Consider the following 22,916-nt stretch of genomic DNA (forward strand, 5'->3'; position numbering starts at 1 on the left):
CTCTGCCGATATTTCTTTTGCCAACAGTCGAAGGCGATAGCTGAGACCCAAGCGAGTTCGCCGACATTTTGGCAACTTTTTCGCGCTACAGCATGGCGAATCAATCGACGTACCCCGTCTCGGCGGAAATTGCCCCTCAGCCACCGTCGCCCGCAACTTCGCACGGTAATAGTCGCGTCTCGATCGCTCCCGGTGCGCTACTGCGCAGGCAGGCAGAAAGTCAGCGCAAACGTTCGGCCGGTACACCACCGCGGCGTTACATAAAAAAGCGTCAAGCGGAATCAGATTTGGACTCAGAATCGGAGCGCAAGATGCTGAAGCTGGCGTTGGCCAAGTCCGTCGTGGAGACCAAGCTCGTGCAGGCGGCGCCGTTGCCCCAGGGAGCGGTTTTCTATCCGACACGAGAGCAATTTGCTGACCCGATCAAATACATTGCAAGGTGCGGCAATGGGAGAGTGCAAAATTGGCGGTGAAACAGGTGATTTACTGCTGTCGTGCTTGTAGCATTGAGAAGGAGGCGGCGCGGACGGGCATCTGCAAGATTGTGCCTCCGAAAGGGTGGAAACCCCCTTTTGCAATTGATCTGGACAACGAGCGCGTGCAGTTCGACACCAGGACGCAGAAAATCCACGAACTGCAGGTTGGAAAAGCTCTAGTTTCGGAGATCGATGAGGGGTTCGTGAATTAACGTGCTATTTATTACGGACTGCAGGAAGGACATGCCTACGGTGACAGACGCACGCATACGTTTAAATCGTTCCGTGCAAGTGCCGACGCGTTCCGGGATCGCTGGTTTGGGTCGAGGGGCCTGGACCCGGACTCGATGACGTCGGATACGATTGAGCAGGAGTATTGGCGTATTGTGCAAACTGGACAGCCTCGTGTTGAGGTAATTATTGATTTCGCTCGTTGGCGCACTGAAGATTTGCTGCTTGACTGATGCATATCTTCTTGGCTTTTTGATTTGCAGGTCGAGTACGCCAATGACCTAGATATTGCGCAGGTTGGCAGTGGGTTCCCACGATCGATAAAACGCTTTGCGTCGCAAGCAACAAAAGGTAGGGTGACGGCCAGAGTGATTACCATGTACGCTGCACTAGCTGATAGTTGTTCTTTGGCACTGCAGGAAAGGAGAAGATAGATTTTGCGAACCCCAAATACTACCGAAATACGGGTTGGAACTTGAACAACCTCCCAGACGCGTACGGTTCGCTGCTCCGTCACTTGGGCGCGGCAATCAACGGAATCAACGTTCCATGGCTGTACTGCGGCATGCTGTTTGCATCCTTCTGCTGGCACGCCGAAGACAACTACATGTCCAGCATCAACTACCAGCACATGGGTGCCAAGAAACGTTGGTATGGAATTCCCTCCTCGGATGCCGAGAAATTTGTGGCTGCCATGAGGATGCACGTACCGGAGCGCTTTCGGGAAAACCCCGACTTGCTTCTTCACTTGACGACCATGGTGCCACCGTCGATCTTACAGGATCGGGGAGTGAAGGTGTTCACTCTCGTACAAGAACCAGGGGATATCATCCTAACTTTCCCCAAGGCATACCACAGCGGCTTCAGTGAAGGTTTCAACTGCAACGAAGCTGTGAACTTTGTTCTCCCCAACTGGATCGACTTCGGAAGGGAGTGTGTGGAAATGTACCGCACATACGGGCGACTTTCGATCTTCTCGCATGATCGATTCGTGTTTCACTTCGGGTCGACTCAAAACCTGGACGAATACTCGGTCAAAAACTGCGAAATGTTGCTGAAGGAATTGCGGCGATTGTTCCACGAGGAGCGAGGCTACAAGAAAGCGTTTCTCGCTGATGGTCTGGAAAATGTGGAGGAGCTGAGCGGCGACGTCATGCTCGACGAGCAGTCGATGGAGGTAGACGACGTTCGACAGTGTTTCCTGTGCAAGCACAACGTGTTCTTCTCAGGTGTGATCTGTTCGTGCAATCCCAACCGGCTGGCATGTCTGCGGCACACAAAGGAAATGTGCAGCTGCTCAATGCAGAAGCGTACTCTGCTGCAGTGGGTGGGCACGGCGGAACTGCGGTACGCCATTCGCCGTGTGCAGACGAAGATGCGTGCTCTGAAAGCTCAAGCTGATGAAGAACAAGTTGGCGACAACTTCGTCGTCATCAAACAGAACGGAGAGTCCGTTAGAGCCCGGAAAAGTGAACACGCAGTTTTGTCGGTGCGTGCGTAAGTCGATAGCGTGTCGAATCCGGGCAACCATACATTACACAGCGTCGAGCTGCGACGATATACAATACACTCCATGGAATTTTGAAGACATGCTTGTGCGGGTGCAGCTGGAGAAAACAAGCTGTCGTCTAGCTCCAGCTTTCCGGTAATGTAGATGTCACTTGCTTTTCTTGGGCTGGGATTAGACCTGTGCAACTTCGAGTGTGCTGGTTTTCTTGATTGCCTTGTGCACCTACTGTATTCCAGCGTTATCACGAAATAAGTAGGCAACTCGTACTCAGCAGTGCTGAGTCAGTTGATGGTTTCTCTTATCGATTTTGACGTCAAATCGCAGTGAGGAGCCGCTGAAGAACGTGCTTGAGTCTAATATTTATCCATTTCTACATGTAGCAACAGCAAGGCGGTAACATCTCCATTAAACGCAGATCAGCAGTTGATAACGTACCTGCCAAGGGCAACGTTTGGATTTCGTTCTGGGTGATTCAGGCACCCAAACCGAGGATCGGTACCCCAGCAAATTCTGCTCAGTTTTGCAGCAATGTTCCGGCCTTCGCCAAAAAGCTGTCGAAACCCTTGATATCGTAGAACGTTCGTCCCGAGTACGTCCTTTGGCTGGCTGGGCCGCCATCGGCATGACTCTCAAGCTCCAGCGTTGAATAGAGCCATCTCAGCTCATCGTCGGAGATCTGAGTGATGGCCCACCAAAGCGTGAAGCCGTAGTTTTGCGGTCCGAGCAGCGGGCGAAGTGCAGCCCATGACTTGCGCACACTCGTCGCTCTCAATGGGAACGTCACGGCGATGGTGTCTCCGTACGGTTCCAGAACGCGCAGCATATCATTGACCATCGCTGAAGAGTATTCTCGATGGATCTCTTCTTCATTAGCGTTAGCAGTCGTCCACCCCACCGACAGCACGAGTTTGTGGCGATGTATGCCTCCACCACGCTCGCCCAGCTCATTAACATGCTTTAAGAACGTAGTGGCGTCAAAAGCCACATAGTTCGAGTTGGCAGGACCCGGCAGGATGTCTGCATTGATGAAGACGCCCCTGGTGAACGGGTACTGCACCACAAACTCGGCCAGAGCCTCGGACGACGCCTCGAACGCTCGACTGCTTTTGAAGTCCAACTTGACGATCAACGGCGTCTCGTTTTGCGTCGTCAAGCTCTGGAACTTTGCAGCGAGCTCCAGCATAGCGTCCAAGAAGCGGACAATGGTCAAGTCGCCGTCCGTGGCGGGTGGATGCCCCATGACGGGGGTCTGTTTGGCCTCACCCCAGACGATGTCGGCCTCGATGGCATTGACAAAGTCCGGCGTGGCGAAGTGAAGCTTCTCGGCCTCTTGGATCTGGTGTTGCACGGAGGTTAGCAGGGCATTGGAGTTGACGGCGTGTGCCCAACGGTATTCCAGCGGGGTCATGGCGAAGGGTATTGGGGGGAGGGGGGGTTATGGAGCTGCTGGAAGATCGTCAAGTGGGGATGCTCTACGTATCTGCTGCCTTTTCAATCCAATCCCAGATGGGTACATCGCTCTTTTCGGCGAATCCAAACGCGCCAAAAAGAGCATCTCGCCAGTGTTGCCTTTTTACGTGACCCCCCTTCCGGCGCTCGACGGTACCGCAGTCGAAGCGCAGCCGTGAGCAGCACTTTTCAACCAGTCGGAATGCGCCTTGCCAACGCAAAGCCAATCAATGACCTGCTGTGGGTTCCGATTTCGTCGAAGTTGAAGTTGTGAAACGGCTCGCAGGACGGATGGCAGCAACTTGCACCTCTCCACACATCAAACCGCGTCGACCAGCCCAACGTAGTGTCCAAGGCTCGACATGTATCAGCGGAAGGCCGAGGCTCGACCCATTCTTCATTTTCTGACCTGCCGCTCAAGTGTCTGGATCGCCGTTCCGTCGACTACCAACTCGAGATGTCGGAGAGTGTGAATGGCTCGGTCGAGAACCCCCGCTACGCCAAGGCACCGCACCTGTGGGCGCTGGGCGTGGGCGCCGTCATCAGCGGCGACTTCTTCGGCTGGCAGTCGGGCCTCGTGGCTGGTTTCGACGGCCTGCTCATCATCCTGGCCTTGGTCACGGTGCTCTACGTGCTGCTGTCCTTCTCCATCGCCGAGCTCTCCACCACGGTGCCGACGGGTGGAGGGCCCTATGTCTTCGCGCTGCACGCCATCGGCCCGCGCGCTGCCTTTTTCGCCGGCCTGGCCGAGAGCCTCAAGGTCGTCATCACCTGCGCCGTGGTGGTCACAGGCATCAGCTCGTACATGAACCAGCTACTGGACCTGAGCTCCGACTACGGCCCGATCTGGTGGGCCGCCTTCTACATTCTCTTCGTGTCGCTCAACATCGTGGGCATCGAGATGACGTTCCGCGTGCAGGCCTTCACGACCGTCGTGTCGGTGGTCATCCTGCTCGTGTTCTACATTGGCGCGGCGACACAAGTGTCGTACACTGAGTGGGTGGCAAATCGCAATTGGGAGTTTCCCAATGGTTGGGGTGGAGCGGTGGAAGGATACTCGTTCGCGTTGTGGTTTTATCTGGGGATCGAGGAGCTGCCGCTCGCGGTGGAAGTGACCGTCAACCCGGAACGCAACATGCCCATTGGACTGATGACGTCCATTGCGACGCTTGTTGTGCTGGCGTTCTGCACTGTGATCTTCAACTCGATGATCTTCCCTGGCGCTGATGAGATGTACAACAGCACGTCGCCGTTGTTGACGGGGTACAAGAGCGTCTTCGGAGACAACAGCACCACTTCGGGTTTCTCGTGGATGTTGATCCTGGGCCTTATTGCCAGCTTCCACTCGTTCGTGTTCTGCATGGGGCAGCTTCTGTATGCAATTGCACGCGATGGATTCCTGCCTCAGATTCTGACCACACTGCACCCGACGCGCGGGACGATGTATGTGTCGCTCATCGCTGGCAGTTCTATTGGGTTTATCGTCGTCTTGGTGCTGCACTACATTATCGGTGACACGCGCCTCGGCTCGGTGATGATCAATCTCGCGCTGATCGGTGCCGTTATTTCCTACTCGTTCCAGTTGACTTCGTTCATTCGGCTACGCATTAAGGAGCCAAACCGGGTGCGCCCGTATCGTAGCCCGTTTGGTGTGCCCGGCGCTGTGATTTCGATGGCATTCTGTGTTGCCGGTATGGTGTCGATCATCTACAGCGGCACCTCAAGTTACGAGTTCCTGGCGTCTATCATCGTGGCTATCCTGTACTTCGTCGTTGGTGCCGCGTACTTTTTCATGCGTGTACAGCCTCGCATCGAGGCGGCTTCTACGCCAAAACTTCGTGAGAATCTGCTGAGCAACGCCTCGTCAAAGGTGTGATGATCCGTTTAGATTTCCAACTTGCTTCCATTCCGCTCGAACCTTGCGTGAGGATTTACTTCTACATAGCAGTGTGCACGTAAATATACACTAGTTATTAGTCATACACAGCCGTGCCCCAAACCACGTAGCTTGTAGGGCTGGCAGTCAAACTTTGACTCAAATCTGCATGTTGAAGCCCTTCGACCAATAAGATGCCGGCATTGAGTATCCATGTCCGGAGTATTGACTAACGTTTCTACTTCCAGGACTCTCCGAGCTCGCTGCACCAAACCATAGCGCATTTCTACGGCGGCAACAGCACTTTGTTGAGCTGCCGCAGTGTCCATGACAGCCAATGGGCAGACCTACGATGAACGCACTGGTGAGTGTGATGGCCATGGTATGGAGTTTGGTGCTGACCCAAAGGACATTCCGTTTGGCCAAACGACTCGCTCTACCCATCGCACCACTTCCGCCATGTCAGCATGCGTGCATTGTCGGGGTCCGCGCGTACGCTCGCACACGCTAAACGACGAGCATCCACCCCGGGCCCAGTCTCTGGAGACATCGCGCCGGTCTCCGTTACCGCCGACCCCAACTTCGACATCAACACAGCAATCGCTACCTAGAATGGTCTTGCCATAGCAAGTTGCTAGTGGCAACTGAAAGCTTAGACTCGAGCGACGGGGATCGCCTGCAATGGCTGCCTTTAGATCTGCGATTTCCAACTGCCTCCTGTTACATGTAGTATCGGGTTTCCCACGACCAAGACTCCAAACAAAGGGATTGCCGGTCGAGCGATTCCGCCCCGTCCGCGTCAACCTGGTGCCGTCCAATCCGGCTCGCTTGATGCAGTCTTGCTTCGACCGCCGCGTACGCTCGCACATTGAGCTTCCGGTTGAACAGCTCTCAAGGACGGGGCATCCGTGCTGCGTCGACACTCGTCACTGCTCCACCGGCGGAAGTGGCTTCGCGACGGCAGCGCTGCGAATTTGCTAGCTAGTTTCAAGGCATTTATCGGGGGCTGCCGCCATCGCTTTTCCTCTGCGAATTCCGTGGTAATGCGCGTGCCGGTCTTTCGGTAGGTTGCGTCTCGGCTCATGAGTGCCTCAGCTCATGTGCGCATCCTGCCACTCGCACCAGAATTCGCCGGCTGAAGCTTCTTTTTGATGGGCGGCACATCCGCGTCTGTATACGGAGCGGAATGAGTCTTCGTCGGCGCAAATCACGCGTTGCGGGTGCCACGCTGGGACTTGCGACTTGCGATTCACGTGCGTGACCAGCGATCGAGTGGCTGCAGTGCAAGTTCCTACCTGCTTGAAGCCGTCCGATGCGTGTTGCCTTGCCGCACTTGCCCAGGCAAATTGCCGTCGGCAAATGGCGAGTCTACGGAAGCATCTCCGTGGGCATCTCTGCGGTCCGGATGTTTTATCAGGTGGGTCCCCAAGACGCCCGGCTCTGATCGATATCTTGCGCTTCTCGCATTTGCGCATGCCGGTGTCGGAGCGCGTACAGCTACCGAAAGCACAGCGTTTCGTGAGGGAGAAGTTCGAGGGCTTCCAGCCACGGTTTTGACTACATGTATTATACAAACCCCGCAAGCTATTACAGCTACCAGTGCTCGCAAAAAGCGCTTCCTGCTGTCAGACTTCGACTGCACCAGCGCGTCGCCCGGTTTTGCGCGGCTGAAGTCAAAACGGGTTGAGACGAGTCTCAACGTCCACCAAAAGGCAACTCGGCCAGTATGTTTGTAAGCTTACTATGGATAGCTTCTGCAATTGTGATGTAGCTTTGGACGCCGCCACGACGCCAACACCGCTGCTATCCACGTAGGTCGGAGCAGTACATGTACTGTAGCCATTTTAATCTTGGCTTGACCGACGCGGTCTCTGCGTTGCTGATCCCGGTGTCCGGTCTGCGGTTTGCCGACGCGCCTGCTGCAACCAATAGCGACCCGATCTCTGGAGACCCACCCCACCCACACCTTCAAGAACCTGTTGCAGTGGTTTGACCACGTTCGCTTCATTTCTGCGGCCGCGTACGCTCGCACATTGCTCGTTTTGCGCTCACGAGGACACCCAGCTGCCGCGCTGGCCTGCCGCTGTGCTGGGTCTGCCATGCAGAGGTCGTAGACCTGGAAGTCCGCTTCTCGAACATGACGGCGCTCTCGATCGCTCACTTTGCAATTTACTGCGCACTGCAACGAGTTCCTTCCAGCTACACCATTCCAAGCAGTCGTTCCAGATGAATCGCATCTCGAACTTGAGTGTCAACGGTCCCGGCGTGGAAACGGAAGGTGTGCGTCGGTACGCCAAGACGCCGCACCTCTGGGCGTTGGGCGTCGGCACCGTCATCAGCGGCGACTTCTTCGGCTGGCAGTCAGCTCTGGTCGCCGGCTTCGACGGTCTCCTCATCCTGCTCTCCATCGTCACGGTGCAGTATGTGCTGCTGTCGTTCTCCATCGCAGAGCTTTCGGCTACGGTGCCCCACGGTGGCGGTCCGTACGTGTTCGCGCTGCACGGCATTGGCAAGACGGCGGCCTTCTTCGCCGGTATTGCCGAATGCCTCAAGGTTGTCGTGACGACCGCCGTTGCTGCAACGGGTATCGCGTCCTACTTCGCCGAGCTCATCGGTGTCGGGTCCGAGTACGGTCCGATCTGGTGGATCGCGTGCTACATCATATTCGTGACGCTCAACATCGTTGGTGTCGAAATGACCTTCCGCGTGCAAGTGGTTGTCACGGTTGTGTCGGTGCTGCTGCTTCTCGTGTTCTACATCGGAGCCGCTACTAAGATCTCGTACCAGGACTGGGTCGTCGACCGCGACTGGAACTACAACGGATGGGATGGAATTCTGCAAGGTGCTTCGTTCACGCTGTGGTTCTACCTCGGTATCGAGGAGCTGCCGCTTGCTATCGATGAGACCATCGAGCCCACCAAGAACATGCCCCGCGGACTGCTTGCCTCCATCGCTACTCTTATTGTGATCTCGTTCTGCACGGTCATCTTCAGCTCCATGATCAGCCCCGGCGCCGACGAGATGTACGTCAACACGTCGCCGTTGCTTACGGGCTACCAAACAATTTTCGGCGACAACAGCACCACTTCAGGCTTCACGTGGATCCTCATTGTCGGTCTCATCTCGAGCTTCCACTCGTTCGTGTTCTGCATGGGCAAGCTGCTGTACGCTATTGCGTGCGACGGATACCTGCCGCAGATTCTGACCAAGTTGCACCCGACCCGTGGCACGACGCACGTCGCGCTGATCGTGGGCAGTGTCATTGCTCTTGTGCTGGTGATCGTGCTGCACTTCGCCATCGGTGACACTCGTCTCTCCTCGGTGATGATCAACCTGTCGCTCATTGGTGCCATCGTGTCGTACCTGTTCCAGCTGACGGCCTTCATCATGCTGCGTATTCGAGAACCGGAGCGCCCGCGCCCGTACAAGAGCCCCTTCGGAATCCCTGGTGCCGTGGTCTGCATCATCCTGTGCATCTTCTCACTGGTGTCCATCATCTACAGCGGCACGTCCAGCTACGTCTTCCTCGCCTCCGTTCTGGTGGCCATCGCCTACTTTGCCCTCGGTGCTGTGTACTTCGTGTACCGCGTCAAGCCTCGCCTGGAGGTGGGCAATGGCCCCGTGTCCGCCAAGGAGTTCCGGGAAAACCTCATGAGCTCGCGTGTATCTGGTAAGGTGTAAGTTTGTTTCTTTAGTTATGTGAGTCGTTCGTATTTTTTTTAGCTGGGGCCATTTGATTTCACGATGAACAATCAAAGCGTCCAGCATGTTTCACAATGTACTCGATGGTCTTTGTTTGTGGAGCGCTACAGTTCATTTCATGAATTTTCAGATCCAGAATCTGAATTTGTTATCGTCTCGCGACTAGTTCGATGTCCAGACTAAATTGCGCGACTAGCTCGACGTCCAGACATGATATACAATTTATGTCGATGGCATCTTGCGGCCTCTAGCCCGCATCGGGATTTAGTGGTCATACCCTGCGTGGCCCCAATCTGAGCAAGGAAAGAAGCACATTCAGGTAAAGTGTGCCGTAGCGCCAGGAATTCCGGTGGGCCACGCTCAACTATCGAAAAGTGTAGGTGCATGAGGTCGAACTTGTACATGTACTTCAAAGTACATGCACACACATTTGATGCACACGCCCATGCAATGTGTTTTGCTCTAAGCGATACACTACGACGGGTTTCAGTGAGGCATCGCCACACTGCGCTCTGAGTTCAAGTCATTGGATCTCAGAGCTCCTGCGCTAGCGCTTGCAACTTATCAATGACTGTATCGCTGGCACTTGGTGTCACTGACAAATTGTCAGACAACCACTCCGAGACTTTGACAAGTTAACGATGAGCGCATCTCCGGTAAGGAAGAGATCCAGACTCGACTACTGTGCCCATCAACCGATACATGTACATGCGGCAAAGGGCGCTGCTTCCTGAGGTGACGAGTGTCGACGCAGCAGGTTCGTCCGGCTCAACTGCAGCGCTCCTATGAAGCCCAGTGCTCTCCTTTCCAGGGCTGCTTTTCATGCCCCAATATCAATTGTCCATTGACTGACAGATCTCGCGAAGTAGGTCGAAACTTGCCCAAACTTGCTGCCGAGTGCGGGCTTGGTGCATTTTGCACAGCGCGCTGCGAGGCTGCAGACTGAAGTTGCGGGCGTTGAAGCGTGCCATGTAGCCATGGCTCTTTCGTGGCTCGTTGCAAACGTGAAAACCGGGCGACGCAGCCTGCATCACCGGATCAGCAGTCTCATCAGCAGTCTCATCAGCAGTCTCCGTTTGACTCTTTCTCCCCAGTTTATGTCCTCTCCTGTCCGGCTTTCTCGGCTTCTGCCAATCAAAAGTATCCGATGCATTCAATTGGACCAATCAGCTGCAAGTTGCAGTTTGCTGACTCTTTGCGATTTGAAGCGTTGACCACGTCCACTTGAGCCCTCTCCTGAACTTGATCTGTGGAGCCGCGTACGCTCGCACATTGTGCCTTTTGCACTCTAGCCGACGTACCCTTCGCTGTGCCGGGACTACATCGCATCGAGACTCGACAGCCCAAAGCTCTTCGCTGCAGCTTCCGCATCGCTCACTTTGCAATTCGCTCCGCTCAACTCCAGCCCCAACGATGAGCACACGCGTCTCGAGTGTCAACGGCGCGGCCGTTGAAGTCGACAGTCCCCAACGCTACGCCAAGACGCCGCACCTCTGGGCGTTGGGTGTGGGCGCCGTCATCAGTGGCGATTTCTTCGGCTGGCAGTCAGCTCTGGTCGCCGGTTTCGACGGTCTCCTCATCCTGCTGGCGGTGGTCACCGTGCAGTACGTGCTGCTGGCCTTTTCCATCGCCGAGTTGTCAGCCACGGTACCCCACGGTGGCGGTCCGTACATCTTTGCACTGCACGGCATTGGCAAGACGGCGGCCTTCTTCGCCGGCATTGCAGAGTGTCTCAAGGTGGTGGTCACCACGGGGGTGGCTGCCACCGGCATCGGCTCGTACTTCTCCGAGATCGTCGGCGTCAGCACAGACTTCGGTCCCATCTGGTGGATCGTGTGCTACGTCGTATTCGTGACGCTCAACGTCATGGGCGTCGAAATGACCTTCCGCGTGCAGGCGGCCTGCACCGTCCTGTCGGTGGCTGTGCTGCTGGTGTTCTACATCGGAGCTGCCACCAAGATCTCGTACCAGGACTGGGTCGTCGACCGCGACTGGAACTACAAGGGCTGGGATGGAATTCTGCAAGGTGCTTCGTTCACACTGTGGTTCTACCTCGGTATCGAGGAGCTGCCTCTCGCCATTGATGAGACCATCGAACCCACCAAGAACATGCCTCGCGGTCTTCTGACGTCGATCATTACTCTTATTGTGATCTCGTTCTGCACGGTCATCTTTAACTCCATGATCAGCCCCGGCGCCGACGAGATGTACGTCAACACGTCGCCGTTGCTCGCTGGTTACCAGGCTGTGTTCGGCGACAACAGCACTACCTCAGGCTTCACGTGGATCCTCATTGTCGGTCTCATCTCGAGCTTCCACTCGTTCGTGTTCTGCATGGGCAAGCTGCTGTACGCTATTGCGTGCGACGGATACCTGCCGCAGGTTCTGACCAAGCTGCACCCGACTCGTGGTACAACTCACGTCGCGCTGATCGTGGGCAGTGTCATTGCTCTTGTGCTGGTGATTGTGTTGCACTTCGCTATTGGAGACACACGTCTGGGATCTGTTCTGATCAACTTGGCGTTGATCGGCGCCATCGTGTCGTACGTGTTCCAGCTGACGGCCTTCATCATGCTGCGCGTCCGTGAGCCTGATCGCCCGCGCCCGTACAAGAGCCCCTTCGGAATCCCTGGTGCCGTGATCTGCATCATCCTGTGCATCTTCTCGATGGTGTCCATCATCTACAGCGGCACGTCCAGCTACGTCTTCCTCGCTTCCGTTCTGGTGGCCATCGGATACTTCATCATTGGCGCCATCTACTTCGTGTACCGTGTCAAGCCTCGTCTGGAGGTGGGCAATGGCCCCGTGTCCGCCAAGGAGTTCCGCGAGAACCTCATGAGCTCGCGTGTGTCCAACAAGGCGTAAGCAGTGCGTCGAGTGTCTTTATTAGCGTGCGTCGTAATTTCGAGCCTCCATAGATAATCAAATGCGTCCTGTTTCTCTAAATTCTGCTTCTCGGTGGTCGACCACCGCTTCGTCTACGACGTGCTTCAGTTCGAACGTTGAAGTTGATCGACCATCGAAACGATAAGGAACCCGTGAGTGTGTGTACATGTACGTACGTAGTGACTTCGTTTAAGCCTGCTCTAGAATGTACCTAAGGTGAATTAGATGCAAAGCTTAATGTGCGTGACATGCCTCGGACCCTTGGCAGCGACGCCGCCCAGCTTGCTGGACGCGAGCTTCGTGTGCTTGATCTTGACAACCGCCGGCATCGGGTGGATTGCAACGCTGCTAACAGACTGACTGGTCTTACTGGGCGAATAGTGCAGGGCGCGAGAGTGAAGCTCGAGCGCAGTGACAGCGTTTAGAATGTCCTGCACGAGCATCTTTGCCATCTGACAAGAGAAGTTCTGCTTGACGACCACGCGCATGATGGTCATGGACTCGGCTCCTTTCGAACACGTGTACGCCGGGACGATCCAACCACGAACCTTGAGCTTCTCCTGGATGTCGAAGCAGGTGTAGCTTGACGAGTCCTTGAGCGAGAACGCCACCAGGGGCATATGAGCTTTGTCGACGATAGTGAAGAGGTCGGTAGATACCAACGCCTTGCGGAGGAAGTCGGCGTTTTCCATGCTGGCCTCCATGATACGGCGGTATCCGTCGAAGCCGAACCGCAGAAGGTTGTAGTATTGCGCGACGACATTGCCGGCGCCCTTGGAGAAGTTGAGCGTAAATGACGACTGGTCACCACCGAGATAGTTCACGTGGAACACCAGGTCTTCCGGGAGGTCATCCTTTTCTCTCCAGATCGCCCAGCCCATACCAGCATACACGAGTCCGAACTTGTGGCCGCTAACGTTGATAGACTTGACATTCGGCAACCTGAAGTCCCATAGCAAGTCGGGGCTGATGAACGGGGCAATAAAGCCACCACTTGCTGCGTCAACGTGCAGCGGAATGCTCCATCCATTGAGCTCGTTCTGTTCCACGAGCATATCGTGGATTCCCTTGATGTCCTCGTATTCGCCGTTGAAAGTGCTTCCTAGGATCGCGCCCACGCCGATTGTGTTCTCATCGAGAAGAGGAAGCGCTCGCTCGGCTGTCAGCACAAGGCAGTCTGGCGATACGTCGGCTTCGCGGATCTCAATCTCAAAGTACTTGCACATCTTGTGCCAGCAGACCTGAACGTTGGAGCCGAACACCATGTTGGGCTTGTCGTACGGCAGGCCAGCAGCGAGACGGCGGTCCTTCCATCTCCGCTTCATGGCGAGGCCAGCGAGCATGATCGCCTCCGACGAGCCGATGCATCCCGTTCCTGTGGCTTTCACACCTTCGCCGAGCGGGGCATGGTAAAGATTCGCCAGCATCTGCACGCAGCGGTTGTGGATCTCCGCAGTCTGCGGGTACTGGTCCAAGTCAATGTAGTTCTTGCGAAGACCCTCGATCATAAGCTCCTCAGCTTCTCGCTCCATGTAGGTCGTCACGAAAGACGCCAGGTTCATGCTGGGGTTGCCGTCGAGAGCGAGTTCGTCCTTGATCATTTGGTGGGCGACGCGAGCGGGCACCGAGTGCTGTGGGAACGTATCCGTAGCGAGGTCGCTGCACATGAAGGGGTGGCCGTACACAGGCTCCGACTCATTGAGCATCTCGTTCAGTTGACGTGGAGTCTTGATCGTGTTGACCTGCGTCATGGTTGGAAGTTGCTTGCGAAGTTGTCAGTGGAACTGAAAATGACTGCAAACGAGGTCATGCTGCAGCTCGAAGCAGGCGTGCTACACGTATGATGCGTGCTTTATTTTCGCTAGTGTTGCGTGCTTCTGCAGCAACACTTAACAAGATTGTCCATTAAAGTTGGATCGCGCACCATCGCATGAGGATCCTGCCCTCCCAGCCATTTCTTTAGTGTTGGCGAGTATCTGAGTGTTGGTGTGAGGAGCTATTCCCAGAGCAGCTCTATTGATATCGGCAACGCCACGACACCCTCGTGTTCTGAGCAGCGTCGTCCTGAAGAAGCTTTGCACGATCGCCACTGGCTATGGAAAAGCTCGACACGAAGTGATTACATTTTCCTGGTCAAGTACTGTAGTACATTGCACGGTTAAAGTTTGCTTGGCTAGGAGAATTCTTTCAACAAACATGGCGCGTACCCCCTCGACTAGCAATGGATTGACCGCGCTGGACAGTCAATGGGGTTGTAGCAAATAGAGTCAACATATCTGCCGGTAGTGACCTTCCTCTAAACGACCGAAGGTGTAGGCAGCTCACGCTGAGTCTCAAACCTTCGACGATACGCTACTCAGCAGATTCTCCCGTAATTTTGACGTTGGGGCTGCCTCGAAGCGTGGCTGTACACGCATGAAGAAATACACGGCACCAACGACGAAGTACAGAATAGCCACGACGATGGACGCGAGGAACTCGTAGCTGGACACCCCGCTGTAGATAATCGACACCATGCCAGCAACACACAGCAGCATTGAGATCACAGCACCAGTGACACCAAAGGGACTGCGGTACGGGCGCACCCGATTTGGCTCCTTAATCCGCAGAAGGATGAACGAGGTCAACTGGAACGAGTAGGAAATAACGGCACCGATCAGCGCGAGATTGATCATCACCGAGCCGAGGCGCGTGTCACCGATAATGTAGTGCAGCACCAAGACGACGATAAACCCAATAGAACTGCCAGCGATGAGCGACACATACATCGTCCCGCGCGTCGGGTGCAGTGTGGTCAGAATCTGGGGCAGGAATCCGTCGCGTGCAATTGCATACAGAAGCTGCCCCATGCAGAACACGAACGAGTGGAAGCTGGCAATAAGGCCCAGGATCAACATCCACGAGAAACCCGAAGTGGTGCTGTTGTCTCCGAAGACGCTCTTGTACCCCGTCAACAACGGCGACGTGCTGTTGTACATCTCATCAGCGCCAGGGAAGATCATCGAGTTGAAGATCACAGTGCAGAACGCCAGCACAACAAGCGTCGCAATGGACGTCATCAGTCCAATGGGCATGTTGCGTTCCGGGTTGACGGTCACTTCCACCGCGAGCGGCAGCTCCTCGATCCCCAGATAAAACCACAACGCGAACGAGTATCCTTCCACCGCTCCACCCCAACCATTGGGAAACTCCCAATTGCGATTTGCCACCCACTCAGTGTACGACACTTGTGTCGCCGCGCCAATGTAGAACACGAGCAGGATGACCACCGACACGACGGTCGTGAAGGCCTGCACACGGAACGTCATCTCGATGCCCACGATGTTGAGCGACACGAAGAGAATGTAGAAGACGGCCCACCAGATCGGGCCGTAGTCGGAGCTCAGGTCCAGTAGCTGGTTCATGTACGAGCTGATGCCTGTGACCACCACGGCGCAGGTGATGACGACCTTGAGGCTCTCGGCCAGGCCGGCGAAGAAGGCAGCGCGCGGGCCGATGGCGTGCAGCGCGAAAACATAGGGCCCTCCACCCGTCGGCACCGTGGTGGAGAGCTCGGCGATGGAGAAGGACAGCAGCACGTAGAGCACCGTGACCAAGGCCAGGATGATGAGCAGGCCGTCGAAACCAGCCACGAGGCCCGACTGCCAGCCGAAGAAGTCGCCGCTGATGACGGCGCCCACGCCCAGCGCCCACAGGTGCGGTGCCTTGGCGTAGCGCGAGGTGTCGACGGAGTCCGCCATGTCCGTACAAAGATACTAATGCTATTTTAATGTATAGTGATATTAATTTTACATATTACTTGTTAATACATGTAGAGTTATAGTATTCGTATGGAAACTAGTGATATTCATTATACTAATTATACTTTCACTACTATTATGGGTGAGTCGCGGACATTGCTTCCCAGGAGGGCGTGCAGGAGACGGCTCGCACGCTCTACAAAGATACATACACAATCAAAGACCAGAGTGCCAGCATTGCGGCTGTTGCAGTTACCTCACCACGAGATGGATGTGGTAGCAGTCCAAACGACGAGTCCGGTGTATTTTGTGGCGACGAAGTCTTTCAACGCAGCGAGGCGTGAGCTAACAGGATGAGTTGTTTGCCTATCGAATCAAATTGGAGGAAGTATTGTCGAAGCAGAACGGTGTATAGAAAAATCATAATCAAGCTCAGCATGCGAAACAAGAAAGAGGGACATGTTCGTGTGTGGAAGGGGAGGTAGTTTTTTCAGCAGATCGACGCCGCTTACGTTAGGATGAGAATAATCAGCGGCATTTCACGAGCCAGTGTTTTCGACAGGATCATTCTCCATGAGATCGGTGCGCACAAGGACCGACAATAAGTGCTCTGGCGTAAAGTAGTCTTGAACCGGTATTATCAAGATCTTCAACAGCCATGCAGTATCGTAGATTCGTTGCCGTAGAAGGAGTGAACACTCAATTCGAAATTTACTAAGGAATACAGTCCTTTCGTTCTCACTTCGATCTATTGATGTCCTCAGCCATGGAGTTAGAGCAATAAGTGAAACCACTGGCAGCTGGTACTCTGCCCCAATCGTAGGGAAGAAAGCAAACAAAAGCATCCTTGTAAGGATGCTGTAAACGGTGAGCGTGTCAAGAAACCATGATGCTAATCCGACTGGCAGTTTCGCGCTGCAGAACTAGTCAATGATGTGCATGTAGCGTGTACATCTGCGCCGACGACGTGGTCGAGCTAACGCCCAAGTCGCACGGCCAGCACACTCGCTATCACCGAGGTCATTACTGGGATTGCCCCTTCCGCTGTATATACTTGTGTGAGGCATGCGTTTAGGAGCTAGATGTAACTTAGCAAACAATGACTCTTTTTCATTTTGCTTTCATCCTACAACTTTCTGCCTCAAGTCTATTTCGCGATCGCTACTACTATCCGCACCGGATGTATTATGTGGCACCTTGAGGGCCCTCCCATAGATCAAATCATCACAAGTCGCATACAGAACGACGTGGATATACTTCTGGTCATCACCAAGCAACTTGCAATTACTAAAGCCCGTTTGTTGAAGTAAACATCAGCAAAAGCAACTACTTGCCCTGTGGCAATCATAACTTCAGTGCGGTGTACTTGGGGGACCGCTGCACTCGACGCCCTTGCCCCCTTGCCCCCTTGCCCCCAGCTCTCTAGTTCTTTTTCAGCTCAGTATCCGCTCATCGCTTCAATCGAACCTCCGCCGATTCTGTCTTGCGTAACACCTTCGCTGGAGCTGCGTATGCATTGCGAGTAGCTCTTTCAGATGTCATCTCGCTTCCGCAACAGCGGCTTTTGCTTTGACCACTTGCTCCATTTCCTCTAGCGTCAGCAACTTTCCCCCAAACAGTATAAACCCTTGGGTCTTGTTTATAGCAGATTCCAGGAGTATCCTATCTGACAGACTGACTACTTGAAGCGATTGAAGGCGAAGTCCATGTCTGTTAATTGCATTCTGCACGCGCTCCGATACTCTCTCGCCGTCGAAGTGAGTCTCTGAAACGTCATGGTGCCAAACCAACGTCTTCGGCAATTGTGAGTTGTTTTCACACGCTCCGTTGTTTCTACCCACCATTTCCCGCATCATCGTTTCCAACGTAGTGGAAACATACCGCTGTATTTAAACCCGCGCTTGATTGACCCACTTTATGTCGGGGAAGTCGTCTGGTGTAACGGGCTAACAGAACCCGTTACCGACGTACACTGTAGTTGCAAGGAAGTAGGTAAAATGAACTCTGATTGATTGATGTGGACATGCAGTAGTCGAGACTCGAGACCGTCCCAACCAACGGTTGTACGCTCGACTCTGATTGGCCACCGCGCACACGCGGTGGCACCCGTATGACAGAGGCCTGTCACACCATTCCCCATTCAGGCTAAGAAACACGCAGAGAAGGCGAAGCTTGGATCTTCGTCAGTCGAGAATTGGAGCTGCGATGGACACTGGAGACCTCACGTACGAAGAGACACTGGAGCGGTGGGCGCTGCACGATTGCAGCGCCGTGCAAGGTGATCGGAGTGCGGACGAGATGATCGCGTTGTTCAACCGATGGAGATCGACTCGCAGTAAGCCCGTCGCGGCGAGAGGCACCGTGACCTATCGGTCCATGGACCGATCGTGGACGTCCTTCGTGGAGCGCTGGAACATTGAGGGTGAGGAGATCTTCACGCAGAGACTCGAGCAGCGCGAGGCCACGCACTCGCGCTTGTCCGTCAGTGCTCTGGCCCTCGAAATCTGTGAGACGTCGGTAACGCCGACCGCAAATCCTGCTTCGTGCACTTCAAGACAGGATGTCCACGATGTCGCGGGTTCGATCTCCCGCGACCGAGTGCAGAAGAGTGGCAGCGCCAGGTTGAGGAGTATCCGCTCACCGAGTCCGAGCGTCGACTGATAGGAAGATTCGAAGCTTCGCTTCATGCGTCTAGGCGTGGCGTGGCGCCGCGCCGTCCGGAGGACTTGCCCCCTCTCCAAGGCTTGCCTCGTACGCCGCCACGCAGTCCGGAATGTCGGCAAGAAGGATCGCACGGGGCTCCCAGCTATCCGGCATGGGGCCAAGCCAGCGAACAAGATACTGGCGGTGACTGGGGACGGGGTCGTCGCGGTGACGACCACCGCGACTCCGACGGCCGGAACGAGGGGCAGCACGGGCATCATCGTGCTGGAGAATGGCCTCGACCACGTGGCGAATATTACCAGCACCATCGACGAGAGGAGCGGGGCCGTCCCGCTCAAACGGAGAATCGCGGACAGGACGCTGCGATCGCGCAGCGTCTGGATCGGATGGCGCGTCGTCTGGACGTGCTGGAGAATGAGAACCAGGAGCTGCGTCGCCGAGTGCCGCGGCGCCAATCGCCGCAGCGGGGCCAAGACCGGAACGCTGGGGAGTGGCAGCGTCGTCGCTGGGGATAAACGCGGGATGGTATCGCCGCAGCCGACCGACGTAGAAAGTAGGATGAAGCCGGAGCGCTGTAGGTAGCTGTAGCGTGTAGGCATCTCCTAACACTTTCAACACTTGAAATGGTCCAATATACCTTGGCGCGAGCTTGTTCGCGCCCAAATTGGTAACCAAAATGGGTTGAATGCCGGACGTCGATAGCAAGACGCGGTCGCCGACGGCGAACTTCTCCATGTTCTTGCGGCCGCGTCGATCAGCGTTTTCCTTCTGACGATCGACTGCCACTGCAATCGCGTCACGAACATAGCGCGCCACACTCTGGCGTCGCTGCAAGAACGTGCTGACAGCCGCTGTGTCGCGCGGTTGTGGGGACGGAATGGGGTCAAAGTTTGCTGGAGGCGGCGCGGGCGGGGTCGCCGCGCCGGACGTGTCTTCATATGCAATTGCACGAGGACGCTGACGTGGGTTGATCAGCGTCCGACGTGTCCAAGATGCGATGTCGGATGGTGCCGCCCTCGTGGCGGCACGCGTACGCATGCCTCGAGTTGAGGCTCGGGCACCGTGCCGAGTCGTGACACCGTTCATCAAGGCGGAGGTAGCGCCGTCAGCGGCCTCAGTGCCGCTGGGCACTTGGTCGGCATTGGAAAGGTGCGCCGAGTCGTTCTCGTCGTCAGCGCCGCCTTGGGGAATCGAGCGCTCCATGCCGAGGAGCGCTGGAACGCGGGGATGGCGACCGTAGTTGACGTAAAATGGCGTGAGACCGGTCGACGTGTGAACGGCGTTGTTGAGAGCGAACTCAACCATAGGCAGGAACGAGCTCCACGACTCGAACGACGTGGCGAAGCTTCTCAGCACGTCCTCGACGACCCTGTTTGCGCGTTCGGTCTGGCCGTCCGTCTCTGGGTGTGACGCGGTGGACATCTTCAACCGCGTCCCCACTAGCTTGAAGAGCTCGGTCCAGAATGCGGCGGTGAAGCGGGGATCGCGATCGGAGATGATCGAGGTCGGCAGTCCATGGTGCCTGTAGACGATGTCGAGAAAGATCGCCGCGGACTGCGCCGCGGTGATGGTGACAGCGACCGGAGCAAGATGAAGCATCTTGCTGAAACGATCTACGAAGACGAGAATCCCAGTGCGGCCTTGAGCATCTCGAGGCAGCCCGAAGACAAAGTCCATACTCACGGAAGACCACGGATCCGCCGCAACTGGGAGGGGACGAAGCGGGGCCTGCTTCGACTGCGACGGCTTGACTCGTTGGCACGCTTCGCAGGAGCGTACCCACTTCCGCACCCACTTGTACATGTGCGGCCAATAGAAGTCTCGCGAGAGCGACGCGAAAGTCTTCTCGCGTCCGAGGTGGCCGCCGCTGGGAGCGTCATGGAACTCGTGAATCAGCCGAGCCCGAAGGTCATCGTCCAGCGGGACGACGATGCGCGGCGGATCGGCGCGATCGACGCTGTATGTCAGCAGGCCTCCTTCCAGTTGGTATCGATCAATGCGGGCACGGCTCCGTGCGGACAATCGGCGCCGCGCCGTGTCGGACGGGTCTCCCAAGTACTTGATCATCTCGGAGCACGCCGCGTCCGCCTCGTACGCGGCCGATATCAGGTCTCGGAGTGGAGTAGTCGCTGCGACTTCCACTGCAGCGACCTCTTCAGCAACACACACAGCGCACTCGTCGTCATCCTCGTCGCCAACTGCGTGTCGACCCGACTGCACGTAGTCTGGCCGACGCGAGAGCGCGTCGGCGAGGATGTTGGCCTTGCCCGGCTTGTAGTGGACGACGAAGTTGTACTCGGAGAATAGCGAGAGCCAGCGCGCCATGCGCTGGGACAAGTGAGGGCTCTTCGTCGCTGTTCTCAACGACGCGTGGTCGGTGTAGATCGCGAAGGTCTGCTCGCCGAGGAGATATACGCGGAACTCGATGAGGGCGTACCGCATGGCCAGCAGCTCCTTATCATGGACCGGATAATTCCGCTCTGCCGGCTTCAGCTGGCGCGACTGGTAACTGATGACCCGCTCGCGCCCTTCGTCATCGAACTGCATCAAGGCGCAGCCGATCGCGAAGTCGCTCGCGTCGCACACGACATGGAAGGGCTTCGAGTGGTCTGGAAGCATGAGTACGGGCGCGGTGGACAAGCTCGTCTTCACCGCGTCAAAAGCCGACTGGTGCTCAGGACGCCACGACCACGCGGCATCTGCCTTCAGAAGCTGCGACAACGGACGGATCATTGCCGCGAAGTTCTTCGAGTAGTGGTGGAGGTACGTCGCGAGACCAAGCCACTGCCGGAGCTGCTTCTGATCCTGAGGAGCGGGCCAAGCGCAGATGGCTTCGATCTTCTCCGGGTCAGCACGGACACCTTCCGTGCTGACGTAGCTCCCGAGCACTGGGATCTCGGGAGCGCAGAAGATGCACTTCTTCAAGTTGGCATACAGCTTGTTCTCCCTCATCACTTCGAACACCTGCCTCAGGTGTTGAAGGTGCATCTCGACGTCCGTCACGCCGCCCGCGGCACGACTGTGAATGAAGATGTCGTCGAAGTAGCTGGGCGCAAAGTCGCGGAACGACCGGAGCAGATTTGACACCATGCGATTGAAGGTGGCAGGGGCGTTCTTGAGCCCCTGCGGCATCACGAGCCATTCCCAGAGCATTCCACTGGGCGTGCTGACGGCAGTCAACGGCACGTCGGCTTCGCGCATCAAGATCTGGTAGAAGCCATCCATCAGGTCGATGGCGCTGAACTTGGTGCTGCCGGACATGGTGTCGAGCACCATGTCTTTCCTCGGAATCGGCGTCTGCGCCGGGATGGTGGCGTCGTTGAGCTTGTTGAAGGCGTGGACGATCCGCCATCCGCCGGTGGCTTTCTTCACGCAGAACGTCGGGCTGGAATGCGGGGACAGACTCTCGCGGACGTGGCCGGCTTGCCGGCGACCTTCGAAGAAAGCGTCGATCGCTTCGACTTGATCTCGGGGAAGCGGCCACTGCCGCGTCACACAGTACTTCGCGCCTGGCACGAGGTCGATCTCGTGCCGAACGCCACGATCGGGTGGAAGGGCGGCTGGAACCTTGTCCGGAAAGATGTCGCTGAACTCGCGTACAAGAGGAGCGACTGGGTTGCCGGCAGCCTCTAGAGCCGGCAACGACTGGGCAGCGTATCGTGCTGCGCGGGCGTTCTTTGGCTCAGCACCTTTCGGACGTGTGCGAGCGTCGGACGTTGAGTCCGATGCGTGGGTCTCGACGGCTGCGATGGATGCGGCGTCTTCGGCGACGATCATGCACACTTGTTCGGTCTCGCCCTTCTTCAAGTCGCGAAGGAAATGTTTCCACGAGAGGCCAGGCAGTCGAGTGATCTCGGCAGTGTCGCATGGAGGACGTGCGACCTCGACGTTGCACGCACGCGGAGGTTCGTCCGCGTCATTCCCCACCAGGACTGAGATCATCTCGGTCTCAGCTTCGACTGGATCCCGCGACGGCGCACGAGGTCGTCGCGGTTTACGACGACCGCGACGACAAACCGGGCGTGGAGAGTCTTCCACAGCTGACAGTGAGAACCCATGCTCGATCACGTCAGCAGACTCGGGGTGCCGGAACTCGACATCGGCACCAAGACGCGGAGCCAGCTGTTCGGCCGCGTCAACTTCTTCGGGGAGCTCTCGCTCGACCACCCGCGGGAATCCATGCTCGACCGCAAGTGGGAGGCCACGCTCAACCACATCATCACTCGGACGTGGGAACCCATGCTCGACCACGTCATCTTCTTCTTCGGGGGAGAGCCACTGCTCATCCGGACGTGGGAACCCATGCTCGACCACATCGGACGCGTCCTGAGACTCCTGCTCAGGACCGGCGCAGGTTGCGTTTTCGCATACTGCACATGAAG

General features: G+C 56.2%; 7 protein-coding genes across 7 annotated transcripts; 4 read left to right on the plus strand and 3 right to left on the minus strand.

The window, feature by feature from the left end:
• Nucleotides 1–311: 311 nt before the first annotated feature.
• Nucleotides 312–2,208, plus strand: KRP23_8143 (Lysine-specific demethylase; the record flags this gene model as incomplete). The annotated part of the gene is made up of 5 exons (XM_067893547.1): nucleotides 312–439; nucleotides 505–640; nucleotides 713–889; nucleotides 971–1,058; nucleotides 1,127–2,208. The coding sequence occupies 5 exons, from the start codon at nucleotides 312–314 to the stop codon at nucleotides 2,206–2,208; spliced, it is 1,611 nt and encodes a 536-aa protein (XP_067743066.1).
• Nucleotides 2,209–2,731: 523 nt separating this feature from the next.
• KRP23_8144 (Protein FAM151A) lies at nucleotides 2,732–3,625 on the minus strand (the record flags this gene model as incomplete). Its single annotated transcript, XM_067893548.1, has 1 exon — nucleotides 2,732–3,625. The coding sequence occupies one exon, from the start codon at nucleotides 3,623–3,625 to the stop codon at nucleotides 2,732–2,734; it is 894 nt and encodes a 297-aa protein (XP_067743067.1).
• A 498-nt stretch (nucleotides 3,626–4,123) lies between these two features.
• KRP23_8145 (putative transporter) lies at nucleotides 4,124–5,542 on the plus strand (the record flags this gene model as incomplete). The annotated part of the gene is made up of 1 exon (XM_067893549.1): nucleotides 4,124–5,542. One exon carries the CDS (start codon nucleotides 4,124–4,126, stop codon nucleotides 5,540–5,542), a length of 1,419 nt encoding a protein of 472 aa, XP_067743068.1.
• A 2,226-nt stretch (nucleotides 5,543–7,768) lies between these two features.
• Nucleotides 7,769–9,223, plus strand: KRP23_8146 (putative transporter; the record flags this gene model as incomplete). Its single annotated transcript, XM_067893550.1, has 1 exon — nucleotides 7,769–9,223. The coding sequence occupies one exon, from the start codon at nucleotides 7,769–7,771 to the stop codon at nucleotides 9,221–9,223; it is 1,455 nt and encodes a 484-aa protein (XP_067743069.1).
• Nucleotides 9,224–10,657: 1,434 nt separating this feature from the next.
• Nucleotides 10,658–12,109, plus strand: KRP23_8147 (putative amino acid permease YhdG; the record flags this gene model as incomplete). Its single annotated transcript, XM_067893551.1, has 1 exon — nucleotides 10,658–12,109. One exon carries the CDS (start codon nucleotides 10,658–10,660, stop codon nucleotides 12,107–12,109), a length of 1,452 nt encoding a protein of 483 aa, XP_067743070.1.
• Nucleotides 12,110–12,351: 242 nt separating this feature from the next.
• On the minus strand, nucleotides 12,352–13,881 carry KRP23_8148 (Glutamate decarboxylase 5; the record flags this gene model as incomplete). Its single annotated transcript, XM_067893552.1, has 1 exon — nucleotides 12,352–13,881. The coding sequence occupies one exon, from the start codon at nucleotides 13,879–13,881 to the stop codon at nucleotides 12,352–12,354; it is 1,530 nt and encodes a 509-aa protein (XP_067743071.1).
• Nucleotides 13,882–14,463: 582 nt separating this feature from the next.
• On the minus strand, nucleotides 14,464–15,870 carry KRP23_8149 (putative transporter; the record flags this gene model as incomplete). The annotated part of the gene is made up of 1 exon (XM_067893554.1): nucleotides 14,464–15,870. One exon carries the CDS (start codon nucleotides 15,868–15,870, stop codon nucleotides 14,464–14,466), a length of 1,407 nt encoding a protein of 468 aa, XP_067743072.1.
• Between the last annotated feature and the right edge of the window lie 7,046 nt (nucleotides 15,871–22,916).

The sequence above is a fragment of the Phytophthora ramorum genome, assembly GCF_020800215.1.
Source record: "Phytophthora ramorum isolate Pr-102 chromosome Unknown Phyram_PR-102_s0007, whole genome shotgun sequence".
Taxonomy (NCBI): Eukaryota; Oomycota; class Peronosporomycetes; order Peronosporales; family Peronosporaceae; genus Phytophthora; species Phytophthora ramorum.